This window comes from Oncorhynchus mykiss, chromosome 5, assembly GCF_057628025.1.
Source record: "Oncorhynchus mykiss isolate SJ-2025 chromosome 5, ASM5762802v1, whole genome shotgun sequence".
NCBI lineage: Eukaryota > Metazoa > Chordata > Actinopteri > Salmoniformes > Salmonidae > Oncorhynchus > Oncorhynchus mykiss.
In genome coordinates this window covers 36,459,344-36,478,746 of record NC_143026.1, presented here as the reverse complement: position 1 = coordinate 36,478,746, position 19,403 = coordinate 36,459,344, and the positions used below count along the sequence as shown (strand labels likewise).

At 39.5% G+C, this 19,403-nt stretch overlaps 1 protein-coding gene across 2 annotated transcripts; it reads left to right on the top strand.

The window, feature by feature from the left end:
* Positions 1–8,843: 8,843 nt before the first annotated feature.
* loxa (lysyl oxidase a) lies at positions 8,844–18,771 on the top strand. 2 transcript variants are annotated; one of them, XM_021602614.3, is made up of 7 exons: positions 8,844–9,886; positions 10,073–10,181; positions 14,111–14,242; positions 17,488–17,641; positions 17,838–17,933; positions 18,173–18,288; positions 18,469–18,771. In XM_021602614.3, the coding sequence occupies exons 1-7, from the start codon at positions 9,253–9,255 to the stop codon at positions 18,473–18,475; spliced, it is 1,248 nt and encodes a 415-aa protein (XP_021458289.2). In that variant the 5' UTR covers positions 8,844–9,252; the 3' UTR covers positions 18,476–18,771. The 2 variants fall into 2 exon arrangements, with proteins under 2 accessions (XP_021458289.2, XP_090090801.1); XM_090234675.1 differs by lacking the exon at positions 18,469–18,771 and having other exon boundaries at positions 8,943–9,886; positions 18,173–18,292.
* Positions 18,772–19,403: the final 632 nt, after the last annotated feature.

The following is a 19,403-nucleotide window of genomic DNA, read 5'->3' as shown; positions in this document are numbered from 1 at the left end:
ATGTGTTTTGTCTGGTCTAGGGGTTTTGTATGTTTATGGGGTGTTTTCTAGTCTAGGTGTTTATGTAAGTCTATGGTTGCCTAGATTGGTTCTCAATTAGAGGCAGGTGTTTATCGTTGTCTCTGATTGGGAACCATATTTAGGAAGCCATGTTCTTTGGGTATTTTGTGGGTGATTGTTTCCTGTGTCTGTGTTTATGCGTCACGGGACTGTTTCGTTGCCAGTTCACTTTGTTATTATGTATTTGTGTTCATGTTGAGTTTCCATATTAAATAATATGGACACCTACCACACTGCATATTGGTCTGATCTTTGCTACACCTCCTCTTCAGAGGAAGAGGAGGAAATCTGCCGTGACAGAATCCCTCACCACAACAGGACCAAGCAGCGTGGTGACAGGCAGCGGCCGAGGACACAAGACTCCTGGACGTGGGAGGAAATCCTAAAGGGGAGAGGACCCTGGGCTAAGAGTTTTTTTTCCCTAGTCTAGGTGTTTATGTAAGTCTATGGTTGCCTAGATTGGTTCTCAATTAGAGGCAGGTGTTTATTGTTGTCTCTGATTGGGAACCATATTTAGGAAGCCATGTTCTTTGGGTATTTTGTGGGTGATTGTTTCCTGTGTCTGTGTTTATGTGTCACGGGACTTTCGTTACAGTTCACTTTGTTATTTTGTATTTGTGTTCATGTTGAGTTTTCTTATTAAATAACATGGACACCTACCACACTGCATATTGGTCTGATCTTTGCTACACCTCCTCTTCAGAGGAAGAGGAGGAAATCTGCCGTGACACTTGATGCAAAATTGAACAGAAATACAATGGTTCATTGGACCAGTCTAAAACTTTGCACATACACTGCTGCCGTCTAGTGGAAAATCTAAATTGCACCTGGGTGGGAATAATACATTATCGCCTTTCTCTTGCATTTCAAAGATGATGGTACAAAAACACAGCCAGATCCTTAATTAAATTAAGAACAAATTATTATTTTCAATGATGACCTACACTGATAGATTTTCCTATATTGTTTTACCTCCACTGTTTTCCTCCTTGGTCATCATATCTTATAAAGGATAGCTATGAATGTACCTATGCCCTGGACTTGCATTTTGTTGTTTCTATCCCATACATAGCCTTGAAAGAAAGGAAAACGTGCTACCTCCTACCTGGACAGTTTCTGATTGATAGAGGCTACTCTTTGTTGAAGGTCAAGGCTGTGTTCAAATAGTAGCTGTACAGTGTTGCATGTGCAATTTCACTGGATTTGTTTTAGGGTGGGTGAGAAGGCACTGTTTGCAAGACAACCTATTACGATTAAAGCTACCTGTCGTTTAGCTTTCTGTCCCTAACGTGTTTCTTGGATGTGCCTCTGACTGCAAGCTAAGGGTCAGAGGAGAACACAAACATATTCTACACGTCCTCAATACAAGGCGAGACTACACTACTAGAGACACACAAATAATGTTTTGTAGGTCTTTTAAAATGCAACTGCTCTGTAAAATGTCCACCAAGATACTATTGGTTCTCTGTTTGGTACCTGCAACATCTTCCACAAGATAAATGCCAGTGTTGCACACCTAATAACTTCCACAATAAAGGGCCACCACCTGTTTGCTGGTTGGCTGCAATATGTTATATGCCCAGTAGATGGTGCCAGTGTGCTATTCATAAGCTTTGGTGAAGTGAGCTGTAGTGACCGCAAATTATGACCACTGCTAATGCAGTTGCAGTTATAGAACTGAACAGGACAACAAAAAAGGAAACTTGAAATATCTTTAAGTGTAATTTTGCTTCAGATTAACATTCTGACCTGGCTTCTCTGTTATATCACTCTCCCCCCTCACATGTCTTTCTTGATTTTACTACATCCTGTCCATTTCTTTGAATCTTTGCTTCCATATTACCCAGACAATGCACACAGTTTATGGTGATTGTCCTGGGAAGAACTTAATGAGACATCATTACATTACACGTTTAGTATTTGCCAACATTCAAAAGCCCAGGGTTCACTTTGAGCCACAGACTGACTCCCATGTATTTCAGATGCCAGACTTTAAGAGGTTGAAAATAACTGATCATTATGGAGTTCGAATGAAACTAGCAGCTCCAGTGCCGTTGTGGGCTGGGGCAGTACAGTGTGGGGGTCTCTGGGGTTCCTCTCTGCCTCAGTTAAGGGCTCCTCCTCCTGGATGCTGTGTATAGGCCTACTGATATTTGGAAGCCTACACGTGCAGAATGCCACGTAGCCTGTGGTATGTGTGTGCTGCCAAGATGCAGTTATATACTCTTAAATTGAGTTGAGTAATTGAAACCAGCAGTTTATGAAAGAAAAAAACATAGAAATGGTCAATCTTGATGTTTATTTGTCTGCAGTATAGAAGTGGAAGCCTAGTTTTAAATACTTGGTGTTGGAAATTATGACCACAAGATAATTTGACTGATATTGCAAAGGGGATGTGGATTGGGAAACGGTGACTGGATAAAATACTTAAGGGAGGAAAATAATAAACTGTGTCGGGGTGTATGTGAGGGACAGGAGGAAGACATAATAGTATCATCACTACTAAGCAGAGCAAATCGTAATTTTAATGTCTAGTTTTGATTTATATTTGTCTGAGTTATCAACTAACGTGAATTCAAAGTAAATATATATATTATTTTGTATTACATGTAAACGTTGATTCAACCAGTTTTTGCCCAGTGGAATATCTTTGTCTTGATATTGAAAGGTGAAAAAAAAATCAAACACTGGTATATTTCTGCCATAGCCTATATCCAAGCTGGCTCTGATCTACCAGTTGAAGTTGTTTGCTTGAGATATTGGGATGCAGTTGATGTCAGCTCCTGCTGCCTCATTTCCTACTGCTGACAGAAGATTCTTATACAATCATTTTTAGAAGTGGCAGTCTTTGAATAATTCGGTCTGTGCCCAAAGTCGGAAAGCAAAAATTCAAGCCACGTGGACAAAGGAACTTGGCTAATGGCTTGCATATGTGGTTCCACTGGCTAGGAACACTGTGCTGCCCTTACCAGAGAGGAGTCTGCATGTAGCGATTCAATAAATTACTCGAAAAACAACCGTGGCCGGTACAGATGGTTCTGCTGGTCGGTTGAACAGAGGGACCAATCCAGAAACAACTACGCATATTTTCACTTTTTGGGGAACTATTGGTATGCTGAATCAAAAGTATTGGCAATTACAGCCAACTATTCAAATCCTGTTCAAATGACTAATCAACATTTCTTTCCTCCTTTTTCTCTGGAAAGATAGACCATCTGTTCGATTTACTGGAAATAGGACTCTACTTATAATACATCTATAGCATATATAACTTAACTGGAAAAGACACAACATTTTATATTTGAATGCTTTAACAGGTGAATGGAAAACCACATTGATAAGAGTACTAGCCTGCTCCAGTGAGAACAATAAAACATATTTACCATTGTTTACATGTCTTTTGAGGCTGCTTTTGTTTTTTCAATTAACATAATTTGACACTGATGTACTTTCCAAAGACAGGAAAGTTAATTGTTGTGACAAACCTCCCGCAAATTTGTTGCAGATTTGCTCCAAATTAGTGTCTTCAGAAAGTATTCATATCCCTTGACTTATTCCACATTTTGTTGTTTTACAGCCTGAATTCAAAATTGATTAAATTGTTATTTTTCTCACCCATCTACACACAATGCTCCATAAAGAAAACGGAAAAATGTGTTTTTAGACATTTTTGCAAATTTATTGAAAATGAAATACCGAAATGTCTTATGTAAGTATTCACACCCCTTAGTCAATACATGTTAAAATCACTTTTGGCAGCGATTACAGCTGTAACTCTGAGTACATCTTTATTAAGAGCTTTGCACACCTGGATTGTACAATATTTGCACATTATCCTTTTAAAAATACTTCAAGCTCTTTCAAGTTTTGTGTTGATCATTGCTAGACAGCCATTTTCAAGTCTTGACATATATATTCAAGGAAATTTAGGTCAAACTGTAACTAGGCCACTCAGGAACATTCAATGTCATTTTGGTAAGCAACTCCAGTGTAGATTTGGCCTTGTGTTTTAGGTTATTGTCCTGCTGAAAGGTGAATTAGTCTCCCAGTGTCTGGTGGAAAGCAGACTGAACCAGGTTTTCCTCTAGGATTTTGCCTGTGCTTAACTCTATTCCATTTATTTTTATCCCAAAAAACTCCATAGTCCTAGCCGATGACAAGCACACCCATAACATGATGCAACCACCACCATGCTTGAAAATATGAAAAGTCGTACTCAGTGATATGTTGTGTTGGATTTGCCCCAAACATAACGCTTTGTATTCAGGACATGACGTTTATTTCTTCGCCACATGTTTTGCCGTTTTACAGGCTGCATGTTTTGGAATATTTTTATTCTGTACAGGCTTCTTTCTTTTCAATCTGTTGTTTAGGTTAGTATTGTGAAGTAATTACAATGTTGATCCATGCTCAAGAAAAAACTATCACAGCCATTAAACTCTAACTGTTTGGCCTCAGAGTGAAATCCCTGAGCGGTTTCCTTCCTCTCTGGCAACTGAGTTAGGAAGGACTCCTGTAGCTTTGTAGTGACTGGCTGTATTGATAATAACTTCACCATGCTCAAAGAGATATTCAATGTCTACTTTATTTTTATTTTTTGATCTATCTGCCCTTTGCGAAGCATTGGAAAACCTCCTTGGTCTTTGTGGTTGAATCTGTGATTGAAATTCACTGCTCGCCTGAGGGACATTAAATGTAATTGTATGTGTGGGGTACAGAGATGAGCTACTCATTCAAAAATAATGTTAAACAGTATTGTACACAGTGACTCCATGCAACTTATTATGTGACTTGTTAAGACTTGCTATAACAAAGGGGTTGAATACTTATTGACTCAAGACATTTAAGCTGTTGATTTTTTATTAATTTGTAAAACTTTCTAAACGTCATTCCACTTTGGCATTATTGGGTATTGTGCGTATGCTATTGACACAACATCTCAATGTAATCAATTTAAAATTCAGGCTGTAACACAACGAAATGTGGAAAAAGTCAAGGGTGTGAATACTTTCTGAAGGCACTGTAAATAATGTGCCACAAAATATTCCAAGTTTGCAAATGTTTGCCACTACTGGTGAATCTGTGGCCAACCTTTATTGCCGTTTCTGATGAACACATGAGTTCCAAGACAAGTAACTGTTGACGACCAATCAGGGAGATTAAAAAAATATTTTGGAAAATGGAAACCAAACTATTTAGCTTGCTACCTATCAAAGTGTTCAGGTGAGTGTCTAACTTATTAAACTTCCTATAAACAATGTCATGTTTTATGGTATAGAGTGAAACACATTTTGTTGATACCAGTTTTTATCTAACGTTAGCTATCGTATTTTTGCACAATTAATGTGATAGCTAACTAATGATTTGCGTAAACACTTATTTTTAGGTGAATACGTTTGTCTTTTAATGCCAATATGGATGTCAATATGCTAGTTTCACTGTTCAGTAGCATGTTAGCTAGCACAACAGTTAAGGTTACAACAAAATGAGCTGATTTGACGTGAAAGCAAGACTTTACTTTTTGCAGATGGATACCCCTACCCGTTGTGTTGGAAGAGGCTGCATCAACTCCCTGGAAAGATGATTGTGGTGCAGTCCCTCATAACGCTTTTATTGAGTGATAAATGAGCGTGTCCTCTTCAAGCTTGGTAAGGAATGCAAATGCATGTGTTATTCTCATAAATGTAGCCAATACATTTATTCTTTGTAACAATTAGATATTTTATTGCTTTGAACTAGTAGCTAGCACATCTTGATCATGTGTTCCATCTCTCTTGCTAGAAGCAATCAGTTACAAGACAAAACATTTTTTTGGCCTTCAATCAATCTGAGGACAGAGAATGATGTGTTCAAAGCTTCTTGCACACATGGCTTTGAAATGAAAGCTATCATAAATTCATTTTTGAATTGCCATATTAGGCATAACACCATTTTTGGTTGGTTTTCTTCCACGCAAGCCTTATACACCTGAGTCAGGAACCAAAGACAACTAGTAGACAATTGTCTCTTAATGATGAAGTCCCCAGTCTAGATTGAATATCATAATTAGTTGATTAGTTTGAACCAATTATGCTGAGGCTTGGCTGGAGTAAAATTGTGTATACTGTGTCTTCCTTAGGAACAGTTGGCCACACATTTAAAGGGAGATTTAGTAGGCCCAAGTCCCAGTTTATGCTAGCTACATTGTTTGTTTATATAGCATTTGTACACGGCAGAAACATTGTTTCCTTGCTGAAAAATATATAGAAAGCTAGTTTCAGTGAGAAGCATACCAACACCAAGGTAACTTCGTAACAGCTGACTCTGTTTTTTCAAAAGCCGAACCCGCTCATTAGCTGCTGAGTCTACCTTTTAAGATGCCAAAATAGAAAATGTTTTCAGTATCCTAATTGTGTTTTTCTTTTGTGTTTTCTGAATGTTTCAGTGCATGCATTCAACAAGTTTTGGACGAAAGGGTTCAAAGTTCTCAAGTTCACTCAAAAAAGTAAATAGTTCTGAACTGGGTTTGAATTTTCTGTTTGAATTATTTCAGTGTTAATTATCTTTTAAACTTCCATTGGTTGAAAGCTATTGCGCAGTTATCACTTGGCTCATGTAAATTCTGTAGTTGCCCCTTTAAACATCCTACGGTCAATATCCCCATAGTGTTCACATTTCTCTAATGTAAATGTAGCAACATAAATATTAAATAAACAATTTATGTGGAGAAGATCCAGTCTTTGCTCTTTTCTGCATTACCATGCTGATGACTTCAAGTTGTATTGGATTTATTTGTATCTGTTAAGACATTGAATACGTTGTTTAGTATATTTTGTACGTTTAGTATGTTTAGTTTTCTCTGTGAGAAGCAAGTTCATTTAAAGTTCTATGTGATCTAATTTGCATATTTGTACTGAGTTTGCTGCAAATTGGCCAAAGGTTTGCCACAACTGTTTGTTAGAAGCCTATTTTTTCAGTAAGTGTACTGTTCCTTTTGAGAGCCCTGTAAATTTAAATAGTTCATTTTATCCCCATAGTTGTCTTTGTTGCTTATTTTAGATTGAACTAAATCCAATGGCTACTCCACTTCACGGGATCAAATGTCTGCTATTCAATTCCAAGACGGTTGGAGGGCACATTTTAGGGAAGTCAAATAATGCCTCTTGGCTCTGATTTGCCTTTAGAGAGCTTACACAAGGGATGATGTGAAGTCATGTGACGCTTGTCGGAAAGCAGATGTGCAAAGCAGACTTTTAGAATTCACTACTGGCTGGCCTATTCTATAAAGTTGGATTTTTCCACAGTGTCAGGTCAATGACAAATTCTTTGCCAATCTATGCAAAAGTACAATGTTCATTTATTATAATTTTAGGAGGTTAAAAACAAGTGCTCCTCCATATTTCACATTTTGTCTTTTTATGTGGTTGATGAAAAGAGCTTTGTGGACACATTGATTAGTCTATCTGCAATGTACAATACTGTTGAATTAATGACTAATAGAAAGTGTCCAGTGTCCAATGGAAAACATTCATATTACAAAACTGTGGAGGAAAAAAAAACAAAAAAAAACATTATATTGGTTTGCTTCAATCTGTCCCCTAGTGTCACATGTGGTTATAACATTGCTCCCTTAGTTTCAGGATTCTTAGTGTACATTGTACGTTGTGTATTTTGATAGTGTACAGCAGTGTTGGTTGTGGATTGAGAGATTAGATTGTGTTGTGTTCTAATGTTTTTTTTATCTGGTACTGCAGTGCAGTCGTGGCTACTGTGGTCAGTCGAATAAAGACGGCTAGACAGAGAAATGAAAACCATTGATTAAGATTTCCCAACCATGTATTATGTCCCTAGGCCTAGTGTTAACAACAGGGAAGTGTTTTCATTGGCATACTGCAAGAGAAGAGTAAAGGTTTAGATTTGTCCAGGGCTTTAGGGGTCAACGTGGTCATACTGCAACCAGAAGCCACAATGAAACACTCCCAATTGAAAAAAAACACAGACCTCAATGTGTTTATTGCATAACATAACTGCTACATAAAATCATATTCCAAAGCTAGAAAATAAGATAATCACATTGCCAAAGAAGGGCCAAAAAGAAAGAGGGTATTGGAAAAGTATAACTGGAATATTTTGTTCAGTTTAGGTTTATGGAACTTGGGAGTGGATGTTCCAATGACATGTAAACCCATCATGCATTCCTGTTTACATTTCAGAGCTCCTCCTATGAGAAAGTTGATGTGCTGAGATTTTGGCACAATGGGTTGCACTTTCGTCAGAGATCATCTGACAGCGTAAGTGCTATTTGTCATAACATTTTGTTGATCTGGCAGAGGAATTTGTTATTTTCTTATCACATACTATGAATAAAAGGCCATCAGAATCTTCCCAACTAATGTCTGACTATAAAATACTGTGTGTGTGTGTGCGGTGTTTTCTCCCAGGATATTCCTATTCCTAGGTGCGGTAATTGCAGAAAGGCATTGTGACTGTGATGTGCTTTTACTGTGATGTGCTTTTCCAAGACAGAAGCAGTCATTAGGAAAGTCTACACATCAGTGATTCCACCTTGGTTACCCAGATAGGTCTCAACATATTATAAGTGTTTGCAAATTTGTAATATATCAGGGTGACATAGGTATTTACAGAGGGACCAGTTGAAATGTTGATTCATTGAGCCACTATGTATCCTAGATAAATGTATCTAAAAGAAAATTAAACATTCATATTTAATTTATAAATGCTGAATATGTCATTTTACTCCATGGTTAGTATTTAGGCTACACATCCTCACCTCTTTCTAATTACATTACACAAGGCCTTATGTCAGACAGTTATATAACTTCAGACAGTGCAAGAAAAACCATAACACATGGTTTTCTGTTATCCAACTCTGGAGCAGATCCATTTGGAGGGCCGGTGTCAAGTAGCCTTCCCGTCTATTTATTACATGAGCACCGGGCTTGTCTAAAAACCGAATTAGAAACTTCAAATGTTCAACTCCTCCCCACTCTTAGCGCATCTGCAAAACTCCGAACAGAACGATGTGAGGTTGCGTGGCGAACATAGCAATACTGGTGCAAGTTTTTCAGGATTTAATTTGGTGTAAATTAGACTTACTTTAATGTACTTTAGTTTCAAAGTACAAATGCTAGACCACAGAAATTAAAATATTTGTAATTATTAGTCAATCTATTTAGTTGAACTAATTGTATTATGGGCGCGTGTAAATTTGGCATTTTTTATGCGTGTGGGCACGTATGTTTATTAATTTGGATAATGCAAACTGTCCAATCTCAGCGGCATCCACCAGAGACGAGACAAGTAAATAACCAAGTGCCAGGTATACGGCAGACAATACAATGGGCGCACAATGGTAACGTTTTTAGCCTTCTCAGTCACGGTTCGGAATATCGACCACCAAAGCAAAAAGGCGCCAATAAAGAGCAGGAGAGACCTGTCACCATCATTAGAGATGGGGAAACTAACAAGCCTTCTGACTCCTCAAGACAGTCTCTCCCGTCTACCCACGCAGTATCCCGTGCAGGAACGCGCCCGCGCTGGCTACCACCTCAAGTTCCAAAGCCCCCGAGGGGACAGGGGCACCAGCATCAGGATGTCCATCCAAGTGGCCATGCAGAAACTAAGGCAAATGGCACGACGAATGGGACACAGGACAAACCGTCCCCTTCGCCGAGAAGAGAAGACGTGATGGCAGGGGATGATCCTTACAACCCATACAAGACCTCCGATTCAGATTCAGATAATCCTTACTACAATTACTATGACGTGTACGAGAGTCCCAGGCGCAGAGAGAGACCTGGATATGGCACAAGGTACCATCAGAACGGTAAGACTGTGGGCTATTGGACAGCATGTTTGAAGGGTTGGAATTTGGAATGCATTTGCTGCAGTGCCGGAATATTTTGTCCAGTAGCCCACATGTAGCTGTAAAAAGATTAAAAAGATACTGTCTGTGTCAGTTTTTTCTTGATATTACAATAATTTGTGATTAAAACAAATGCATCCCCTCTAGGTCTGCCTGATCTTGTACCAGACGCATACTACATTCAAGCCTCCGTATATGTCCAGAGAGTTCCAATGTACAACCTCAGATGTGCAAACGAAGAGAATTGCTTGTCAAGGTATTATTGGAACAAACTCTATGGGATTTAAAGAAGGTTATTGTCCAACAACTTCAAGGTGCGAGTCAGAATGTGTGTGAGTCGTAACACTTGAGTGTTTGCGGTTTTGGTTTACCCTAGAGCAGCATACACATCCCACTGGGCGCTAACTGGTTGAATCTAATTTAATATAATTTCAAAGTTAGAAAAATTACCCTATTGTCATACTTGAGTAAAAGTGAAGATACCTTAATAGAAAATGACTCAATTAAAAGTGTAAAAATATTCGTTTTAAGTATCAAAAGTAAATGTAATTGCTAAAAATATATTTAAGTGTCAGTTTACTTAAGTATAAATGGGCTGTACTGGGCTTGTGTGGTCTGCGGTTGTAAGGCCGGTTGGACTACTGCCAAATTCTCTAAAACGATGTTGGAGGCAGCTTATGGTAGAGAAATTAACATTTAATTATATGGCAACAGCTTGGGTGGACATTCCTGAAGTCAGCATGCCAATGCCAATGCTCCCTCAACTTGAGACATCTGTGGCATTGTGTTTTCTGACAAAACTGCACATTTTAGAGTGATCTTTTATTGTCCCCAGCACAAGGTGCCCCTGTGTTATGATCATGCTGTTTAATCAGCTTCTTGATATGCCACACCTGTCAGGCAAATTTATTATTTTGGCAAATGAGTAATGCTCACTACCAGAGATGTCAACACATTTGTGCAAAAGAATTGAGATGAATAAGCTTTTTGTGCATTTGGAAAATATCTGGGATTTTTTATTTTAACTCATGAAACATGGGACCAACACTTTACTTGTTGCGTTTTTATTTTTGTTCAGTGTATATAGGCCAAGGGTTTTAAGCATTTGTTGATTTCAAATCTAATCTTCAAGTTAATCATTAATATGTTGGTTTCATGTCTCCATCTCAACCAAATATCAGTTAAAGAATAGTACTAAATCAAACTTAATTTAAAGTGCATTTAAAGTTTGATTAGATTTAGTCCTATTCTTTAACTTACATTTTTGGTTGAGATGGAGACAAACTGGATATTGAATTGTGTTTGGTTGTCAATGCAACTAAATATCAACATTTGAAGGAGATGTATCGTCTGCTTGGATAGTTCCATATCTGCCACCAATCTATTCTGCCTTCAATTCCAGTTTGTTTACAAATTAATAATTTATGGATCTTGGATTCATGTCTCCATCGCAACCAAAAATGGTGAATAGGACTAACTCAAATGAAATCAAACTTTAAATGTACTTTAAATAAAGTATGATTTGATTTATTCATTTTCTTTAACTGTGATTATTGGTTGAGATGGAGATGTGACTTCAACATATAAATTATTAATTTGTAGACATACTGGAATTTGTTGACAACAACACTATCATTTCTCTAATACATTAAATAGCCTATTAACTTTTTGACAAGTTAACAATTTACATGTTGGATTCAAGTCTCCAAGTAAACCAAAAATAAAAGATAAAGAATAGGATTAAGCCAGTGGCTCAGATTAAACTATCAAAGCATTAGATATCCTTTAAATGTTGGTATTTGGTAGTGTTGTCAACAAGACACAATTCAATAATATTTTTGTAATACAGGAAATAGCCTTAAATTGAGACATGGTAATCTTACAAACTAATGTAACAGTATTTATTCTACCTTAAAATGAGTAACACATCCATGACCACATTGAGGTTAGCCTACTGTAACTATAAATGTATTTTGTAATCATAGAAGGTGTGCATGTTCGAGATAGCATGCAAAGGTCGTAGGTCTGACCTTCACAATTGCTGTAATAATCTTGAACAGCATTGATCCCTTGCACTATGTACTTTTAATGTAATCTCAACTGCTATACAGGTCATTTGGTTGTGCTATTAGGGATAGTTCACCCAAATGACAAAATTGCATATTGGTTCCCTTACCCTGTAAGCCAGTGGTCACCAACCAGTCGATCGCGATCCAAGGCATTCCTAATCGATTGCCAAATATTTCTGTAAAAAAACATCTAAGATAACGCCTTGAGTTCCTGTTTTTTTTTTGTATTTGTCTCGCGCTCTTGGCGGTAGATGCACTCAATTCAGCTTCCCTGCGCTCCGGATAGGTGAAGTGATCCAATGTTGAACCATTTCATGTGTCTGAAGGTACAAACTCTACCTTCTCAGCAGGCCCAGAGAGCAAATCAAGTGCACTATAGGCCTACCGCTGGCCAATCGGATGGCTCAGATTACCATGTCTGCAGTAAAGTAGCAGGCTTAAAAGAAAGCTACAGCAAAGTTGTCACTGTTAGATTGCAAGTCTTTTAAAACCATGACTAGAGAGAGACTGTCAACGAACACAGCAAATAGCTGCTGTTTTGAGTGAGTTTGAGTTCTTACTCAGCGCTGTCAACACTTTTTATCCAACACTTTTATAGGCTATCAAAATGTGTGTTATTCCTACTTCCACTCGTACTACAACCAACACTGCAGCTGTAATGAGTAGGAAAGTGTATAGATAGGCTTGCGTTATTATTAGATTAATATTTCACTTTCGCTGTTCATAGGAGTAACACCATGAATTTGTGCATGAGGCAGGAATAATGTGGTGGGACTCGAGTTTCGATAATCAGCTGGAAGACACACTTTTTTTGGTCAGTGTCAGCAAAGGAAAGGGAGAGCGGAGGGGCGTTGAGGGGCGGACTCCAAGTTTCCTACTCTCTCCCTCCACTGAGACTGACCATCAGATGCAGGCATCATCAGCCCAGTAAATATTAAAATGTACGCTCACACAGCTGTGCCTCACAAGTAATACAACAACTGATCTATTACCAATGTGATCATATAGCCTACCTCAAATTTGATATGTAATTTTAAAAAATTGTGCAAACTACAACGCATTGGCAGGGCATTTCAAGCAAAGCCAATATGCAGTGATACTGTATTGGGCCTATAGCGTAATGCACAAACCTCATTGCTACAGAACTGTTTTACTGTTTTTAATAGGTTAATGTTTCATAGGCTTACGTTTTTTAAGCTATGTAAAATAAAAAATCTTAGCGTTATCTCAGCTTGCATTTTGACTCAGAAACTGATCTGGATTTAGAAAAGGTAAGTCTATGACAGTAATCATGATGAAAGTAATTCATGCTTTGGTTTAGTTTCCCTGGCACTGTTTCCACATGCTAACATTTTAACATTTGTTGCACAAATCCCATTCAAGTCATGGGACCGATATAACAGTGCCAAGGACACTAAACCAAAGCATGAATTGCTGTAATACCTTGTCCTTTGACTGCTTACAGGGTTAGGAAACCAATGTGTCATTTTGTAATTTGGGTGAACTGTCCCTTTAAGTTGTTGTAATAACTGACATTGTATTACCATTTTACTTTGTTGTGCCTTTAAATGGTTGAAAGTGCAGTGATAGCACAAAAATCAAACATTGTTTTTCTATTGGAATTTGGTTGTGCTTATAGATGGTTGAAAGCATTGTGATAAAACATTGGGAACTCAGCAAACTTCTGTTTGTATTTTTGAGTGGGTGAATAAAGGTTGAAATCTCATTGATCAACATCTCAATGAAATATTACCCAAATGTCCATGTTGAAATGACATGGTGTGCCCAGTGGGATGCATTTGGTGGATAAATAGAATCCTGCCACCAATTGGGTGGAGTGGTAGAATTCAACAAATCATTTAAACGCTCTGCAGTTTACATGGCAAAATCATCACTAGCCCAGACTGTAAACTCATTATCAAAACTAACCCAAACAGCCATATCCTTTTTGAAAGGAACCACTCCTCCCTCTTCCAAACCTTTCCCAGAAATGTAAGATCATATGCTTTCTTAAAAATGAGGTAGTGTATATGGCTTATAAATGCACTCGATCCCATTCTGTGTCCAAAGTGTATTCAGTTCTGTATTCAAGTGTATTGTTGTTTTGGGGGGGCAGTTCGGCTTACAGTGCCAGAGACTATGACACCCGGATGCTGCTGAGGTTCCCACAACGTGTGAAGAACCAGGGGACGGCTGACTTCCTGCCAAGCAGACCCCGCTACTCCTGGGAATGGCACAGTTGTCACCAGTGAGTCTCAATGTCTGTTTGTCTATATGCCTTTCCACCTTGCTCTGGAAATTTGTGTTTCTCTGTCTCCATCTCTGTCTGCCATTTACACAAACACTGTTGTCTTTCACTCTTTCTTATTTCTTCTCTCACACAGAGTGGATTAATGTCTATATTTTGATCAGCAACATACTGGTCTCAGACAGATTTGTCTGGCAATATATAGCAATGCAAAAGTCTGCCAATGTTTTTGACTCCAATTTCCACTTCAAAATAGTTGACTCCAACCCATAACTTCTGCTGCATATGAGGAATGTGATGCTGGATGTGTAGCCAGAACCTTCCGAGGGAAAAGTCTCTAACCTTGTCTTAATGAATACATTCAAAAGTATCTTGATTCCACAGAAGTCTGCATTTCACATTACCTCAGCTCATAGCTATACTCTGAAGTAAGTCACATACTGTACCAACATCAAGTATGGGGTACATATTGACCTGCAGCTTGTTTTTGTACAACTGATTTGTTTGTCTCAGCCTCATTGACTGTACCTGTACCTGAAACCGTATAAAATGCACTAAGACCGCACTCAGTCAGCTGTATAAGGAAATAAGCAAACAGGAAACCACTCACCCAGAGGCGGCTCTCCTAGTGGCCAGAGACTTTAATGCAGGGAAACTTAAATCAGTTCTACCAAATTTCGATCAACATGTTAAATGTGCAACCAGAGGGAAAAAAATTCTAGATCACATGTACTCCACACACAGAGACGCGTACAAAGCTCTCCCTCGCCCTCTATTTGGTAAATCCGACCACAACTCTATCCTCCGTATTCCTGCTTACAAGCAAAAATTAAAGCAGGAAGCACCAGTGACTCGGTCTATAAAAAAGTGGTCAGATGAAGCAGATGCTAAACTACAGGACTGTTTTGCTATCAGACTGGAACATGTTCTAGGATTCTTCCGATGGCATTGAGGAGTACACCTCATCGGTCACTGGCTTTATCAATAAGTGCATCGAAGATGTCGTCTCCACAGTGACTGTACGTACATACCCCAACCAGAAGCCATATATTACAGGCAATATTCGCACTGAGCTAAAGGGTAGAGCCGCCGCTTTCAAGGTGCGGGACTCTAACCCGGAAGCTTATAAGAAATCCTACTATGCCCTGTGACGAACCATCAAACAGGCAAAGCGTCAATACAGGGCTAAGATTGAATCATCCTACACCGGCTCCGACACTCATCTTATGTGGGATTGCTTAAACTATTACAGACTACAAAGGGAAGTACAGCCGCGAGCTGCCCAGTGACACGAGCCTACCAGATGAGCTAAATCACTTCTATGCTCGCTTCGAGGCAAGCAACACTGAGACATGCATGAGTGGATCAGCTGTTCCAGACGACTGTGTGATCACGCTCTCCGTAGCCATCGTAAGACCTTTAAACAGGTCAACATTCACAAGGCTGCGGGGCCAGACGGATTACCAGGACGTGTGCTCCGGGCATGTGTGGCCAACTGGCTTGTGTCTTCACAGACATTTTCAACATGTCCTTAATTGAGTCTGTAATACCAACATGTTTCAAGCAGACCACCATAGTCCCTGTGCCCAAGAGCACAAAGGCAACCTGCCTAAATGACTACAGACCTGTAGCACTCACGTCCATAGCCATGAAGTGCTTTGAAAGGCTGGCAATGGCTCACATCAACACCATTATCCCAGAAACCCTAGACCCACTCCAATTTGCATACCGCCCAAACAGATCCACAGATGATGCAAACTCTATTGCACTCCACACTGCCCTTTCCCACCTGGACAAAAGGAACACTTATGTGAGAATGCTATTCATTGACTACAGCTCAGCGTTTAACACCATAGTAGCCTCAAAGCTCATCACTAAGCTAAGGATCCTGGGACTAAACACCTTCCAATGCAACTGGATCCTGAACTTCCTGACGGGCCGCCCCCAGGTGGTGAGGGTAGGTAGCAACACATCTGCCACACTGATCCTCAACACTGGAGCCCCCGAGGGGTGCGTGCTCAGTCCCCTCCTGTACTCCCCGTTCACCCACGACTGCATGGCCAGGTGCGACTCCAACACCATCATTAGGCTTGCAGACGACACAACAGTGGTAGGCCTGATCACCGACAACGAGACAGCCTATAGGGAGGAGGTCAGAGACCTGGCCGGGTGGTGCCAGAATAACAACCTATCCCTCAACGTAACCAAGACTAAGGAGATGATTGTGGACTACAGGAAAAGGAGGACCGAGCACGCCCCCATTCTTGTCGACGGGGCTGTAGTGGAGCAGGTTGAGATCTTCAAGTTCCTTGGTGTCCACATCACCAACAAACTAGAATGGTCCAAACACACCAAGACTGTCATGAAGAGGGCATGTCAAAGCCTATTCCCCCTCAGGAAACTAAAAAGATTTGGCATAGGTCCTGAGATCCTCAAAAGGTTCTACAGCTGCAACATCAAGAGCATCATCCTGACTGGTTGCATCACTGCCTGGTACGGCAATTGCTTGGCCTCCGACCGCAAGGCACTACAGAGTGTAGTGCGTACGGCCCAGTACATCACTGGGACTAAGCTGCCTGGCATCCAGGACCTCTACACCAGACGGTGTCAGAGGAAGGCCCTAAAAATTGTCAAAAACCCCTGCCACCCCAGTCATAGACTGTTCTCTCTACTACCGCATGTCAAGGGTACTGTGCCAAGTCTAGGACAAAAAGGCTTCTCAACAGTTTTTACCCCCAAGCCATAAGACTCCTGAACAGGTAATCAAATGGCTACCTGGACTTCTTGCATTGTGTGCCCCCTCCCAACCCCTCTTTTACGCTACTGCTACTCTCTGTTCATCATATATGCATAGTCACTTTAACCATATCTACATGTACATACTACCTCAATCAGCCTGACTAACCGGTGTCTTTATGTAGCCTCGCTACTGTATATAGCCTCGCTACTGTTATTTTTCACTGTCTTTTTACTGTTTTTATTTCTTTACTTACCTATTTTTCACCTAATACCTTTTTTTGCACTATTGGTTAGAGCCTGTAAGTAAGCATTTCACTGTAAGGTCTACATCTGTTGTATTCGGCACACGTGACAAACTTTGATTTGATGTATTTCTCTGCATTGGAACAACATCATTTTCTCAGTTTTCTACCTACATGTTTGATTGAATGCCAGCCAAAGTGATGACAGTGATTGAAGCAGTTATTTAAACACTGATCAAACTCCATTGTCCTGCTTCTCTCCAGGCATTACCACAGCATGGATGAGTTCAGCCACTATGACCTGCTGGATTCAGGTGGGAGGAGTGTGGCTGAGGGACACAAGGCCAGCTTCTGCCTGGAGGACAGCTCCTGTGACTACGGCTACTACAGACGCTTTGCCTGCACCTCACACACCCAGGTTACCGACACAACACGTGTTGCTTTATGTCATGTTGACCAATCGAATCAAAAGGGACATCCAACTTTTACTATTTTTCTGTAGATTGTATGGCTGTTCAGAACCAGGCTATGATATCCAGCAGAGATGCTTACTTACAGATGAATACTCTGTCTGTAATGGCATGAGAGGGCTGCTTACTGTTTTCTAATCATAGGGCCTGAGTCCAGGATGTTATGATACCTATAACGCAGACATCGACTGCCAGTGGATCGATATTACAGATGTGAAACCTGGGAACTACGTCCTGAAGGTTTGTCACAAAAACAGATGACATTATTGGCACTTTGGTGCTGAACAACGTGTCCCAAGGTATTCAAACACCAGCTCTGAGAAGCAAAAAGGCTGATTTGAAATTCCTTGACTGTGTTCGGAATCAATGTTTATCCGTCCCCTGTTCCGACTCTGTTGCAACTGTTTTAGACCACATTTTCATTGTCTTTATGAAATATGGAACATTTGTACACTCACCCCTTTCTTTCTGTGTTTTAGATCAGTGTGAACCCCAGCTATCAGGTTCCAGAGTCTGACTACAGCAACAACATTGTGCGCTGTGAAGTTCGCTATACTGGCAACTATGCCTATGTTTCAGGATGTCACATCTCACAGTGAGTCTTAAAACTCTCTCATTCTACAAACTATTGTGCATGTTTTTTAGTGCAGGAGTCAGGACTAGGCATAGGTCTGGGAAACGGGCCCATGCTGCTTCAACACGTGATTACTCATAACTCACATTACAATATATATTATGCTGTGTGTGACGAAATGCTTTCTTCTTTTCTTCTCAGATATTAAGAGGGGGAAGTCATTCTCCAAACCACTGAAGCATTTCTGTAAAAACTTCATGACAGCCAAGAAAACATCTTGAACAAAATGTGGACACACATGGCTAACTGAAAATGTGTGTTAAAATGTGTGTTAAGTTGGCCTTTGTTTTTAAGGTTCATTAAACATGTTTTTCTCAAGCCATTCTATAAGTGCAATAAACTAATAATTGCATTTATAGGTTTGATTATACTACATTACAATAGTTTAGACAGGTTTTAAATGGTGTAAATCAAATAAATGGAATTTCAGACGTTCAAAGCTCACAAGTGAGAAATTGCTTATTTTTACATATCAATTACACAATATTCAGCACCACATTGTATGCAATTTTTCTTCAGCTTGCTTTAAGAGCACAGAATGTGCATAGTAAGATGCAGATTTCAACCATGCAATTTCTCTCATCATTTTATGTCAAACATATCAAACATCTCATCCCTTTCACCCTGTTATTGTTAATATTATTATATACATTTGCTTGCGATTAGTAGCTTGTACAGTTGAAGTCAGAAGTTTAAATACATCTTAGCCAAATACATTTAAACTCAGTTTTTCACGATTCCTGACATTTAATCCTCATAAAAATTCCCTGTCTTAGGTCAGTTAGGATCACTAATTTATTTTAAGAATGTGAAATGTCAGAATAATAGTAGAGAATTATTTATTTCAGCTTTTATTTCTTTCATCACATTCCCAGTGGGTCAGAAGTTTACATACACTCAATTAGTATTTGGTAGCATTGCCTTTAAATTGTTTAACTTGGGTCAAACACTTTGGGTAGCCTTCCACAAGCTTCTCACAATAAGTTGGGTGAATTTTGGCCCATTCCTCCTGACAGAGCTGGTGTAACTGAGTCAGGTTTGTATCCTAAATTTTCTTTATGATTGAGGTCAGGGCT

Coding starts and splice junctions, on each gene's coding strand:
- loxa (XM_021602614.3), top strand. CDS start 9,253: ATGGGCGCGTGTAAATTTGGCATTTTTTATGCGTGTGGGCACGTATGT. Junction 14,243..17,487: donor GAATGGCACAGTTGTCACCA/GTGAGTCTCAAT, acceptor GCTTCTCTCCAG/GCATTACCACAGCATGGATG. Junction 17,934..18,172: donor CTGGGAACTACGTCCTGAAG/GTTTGTCACAAA, acceptor TCTGTGTTTTAG/ATCAGTGTGAACCCCAGCTA.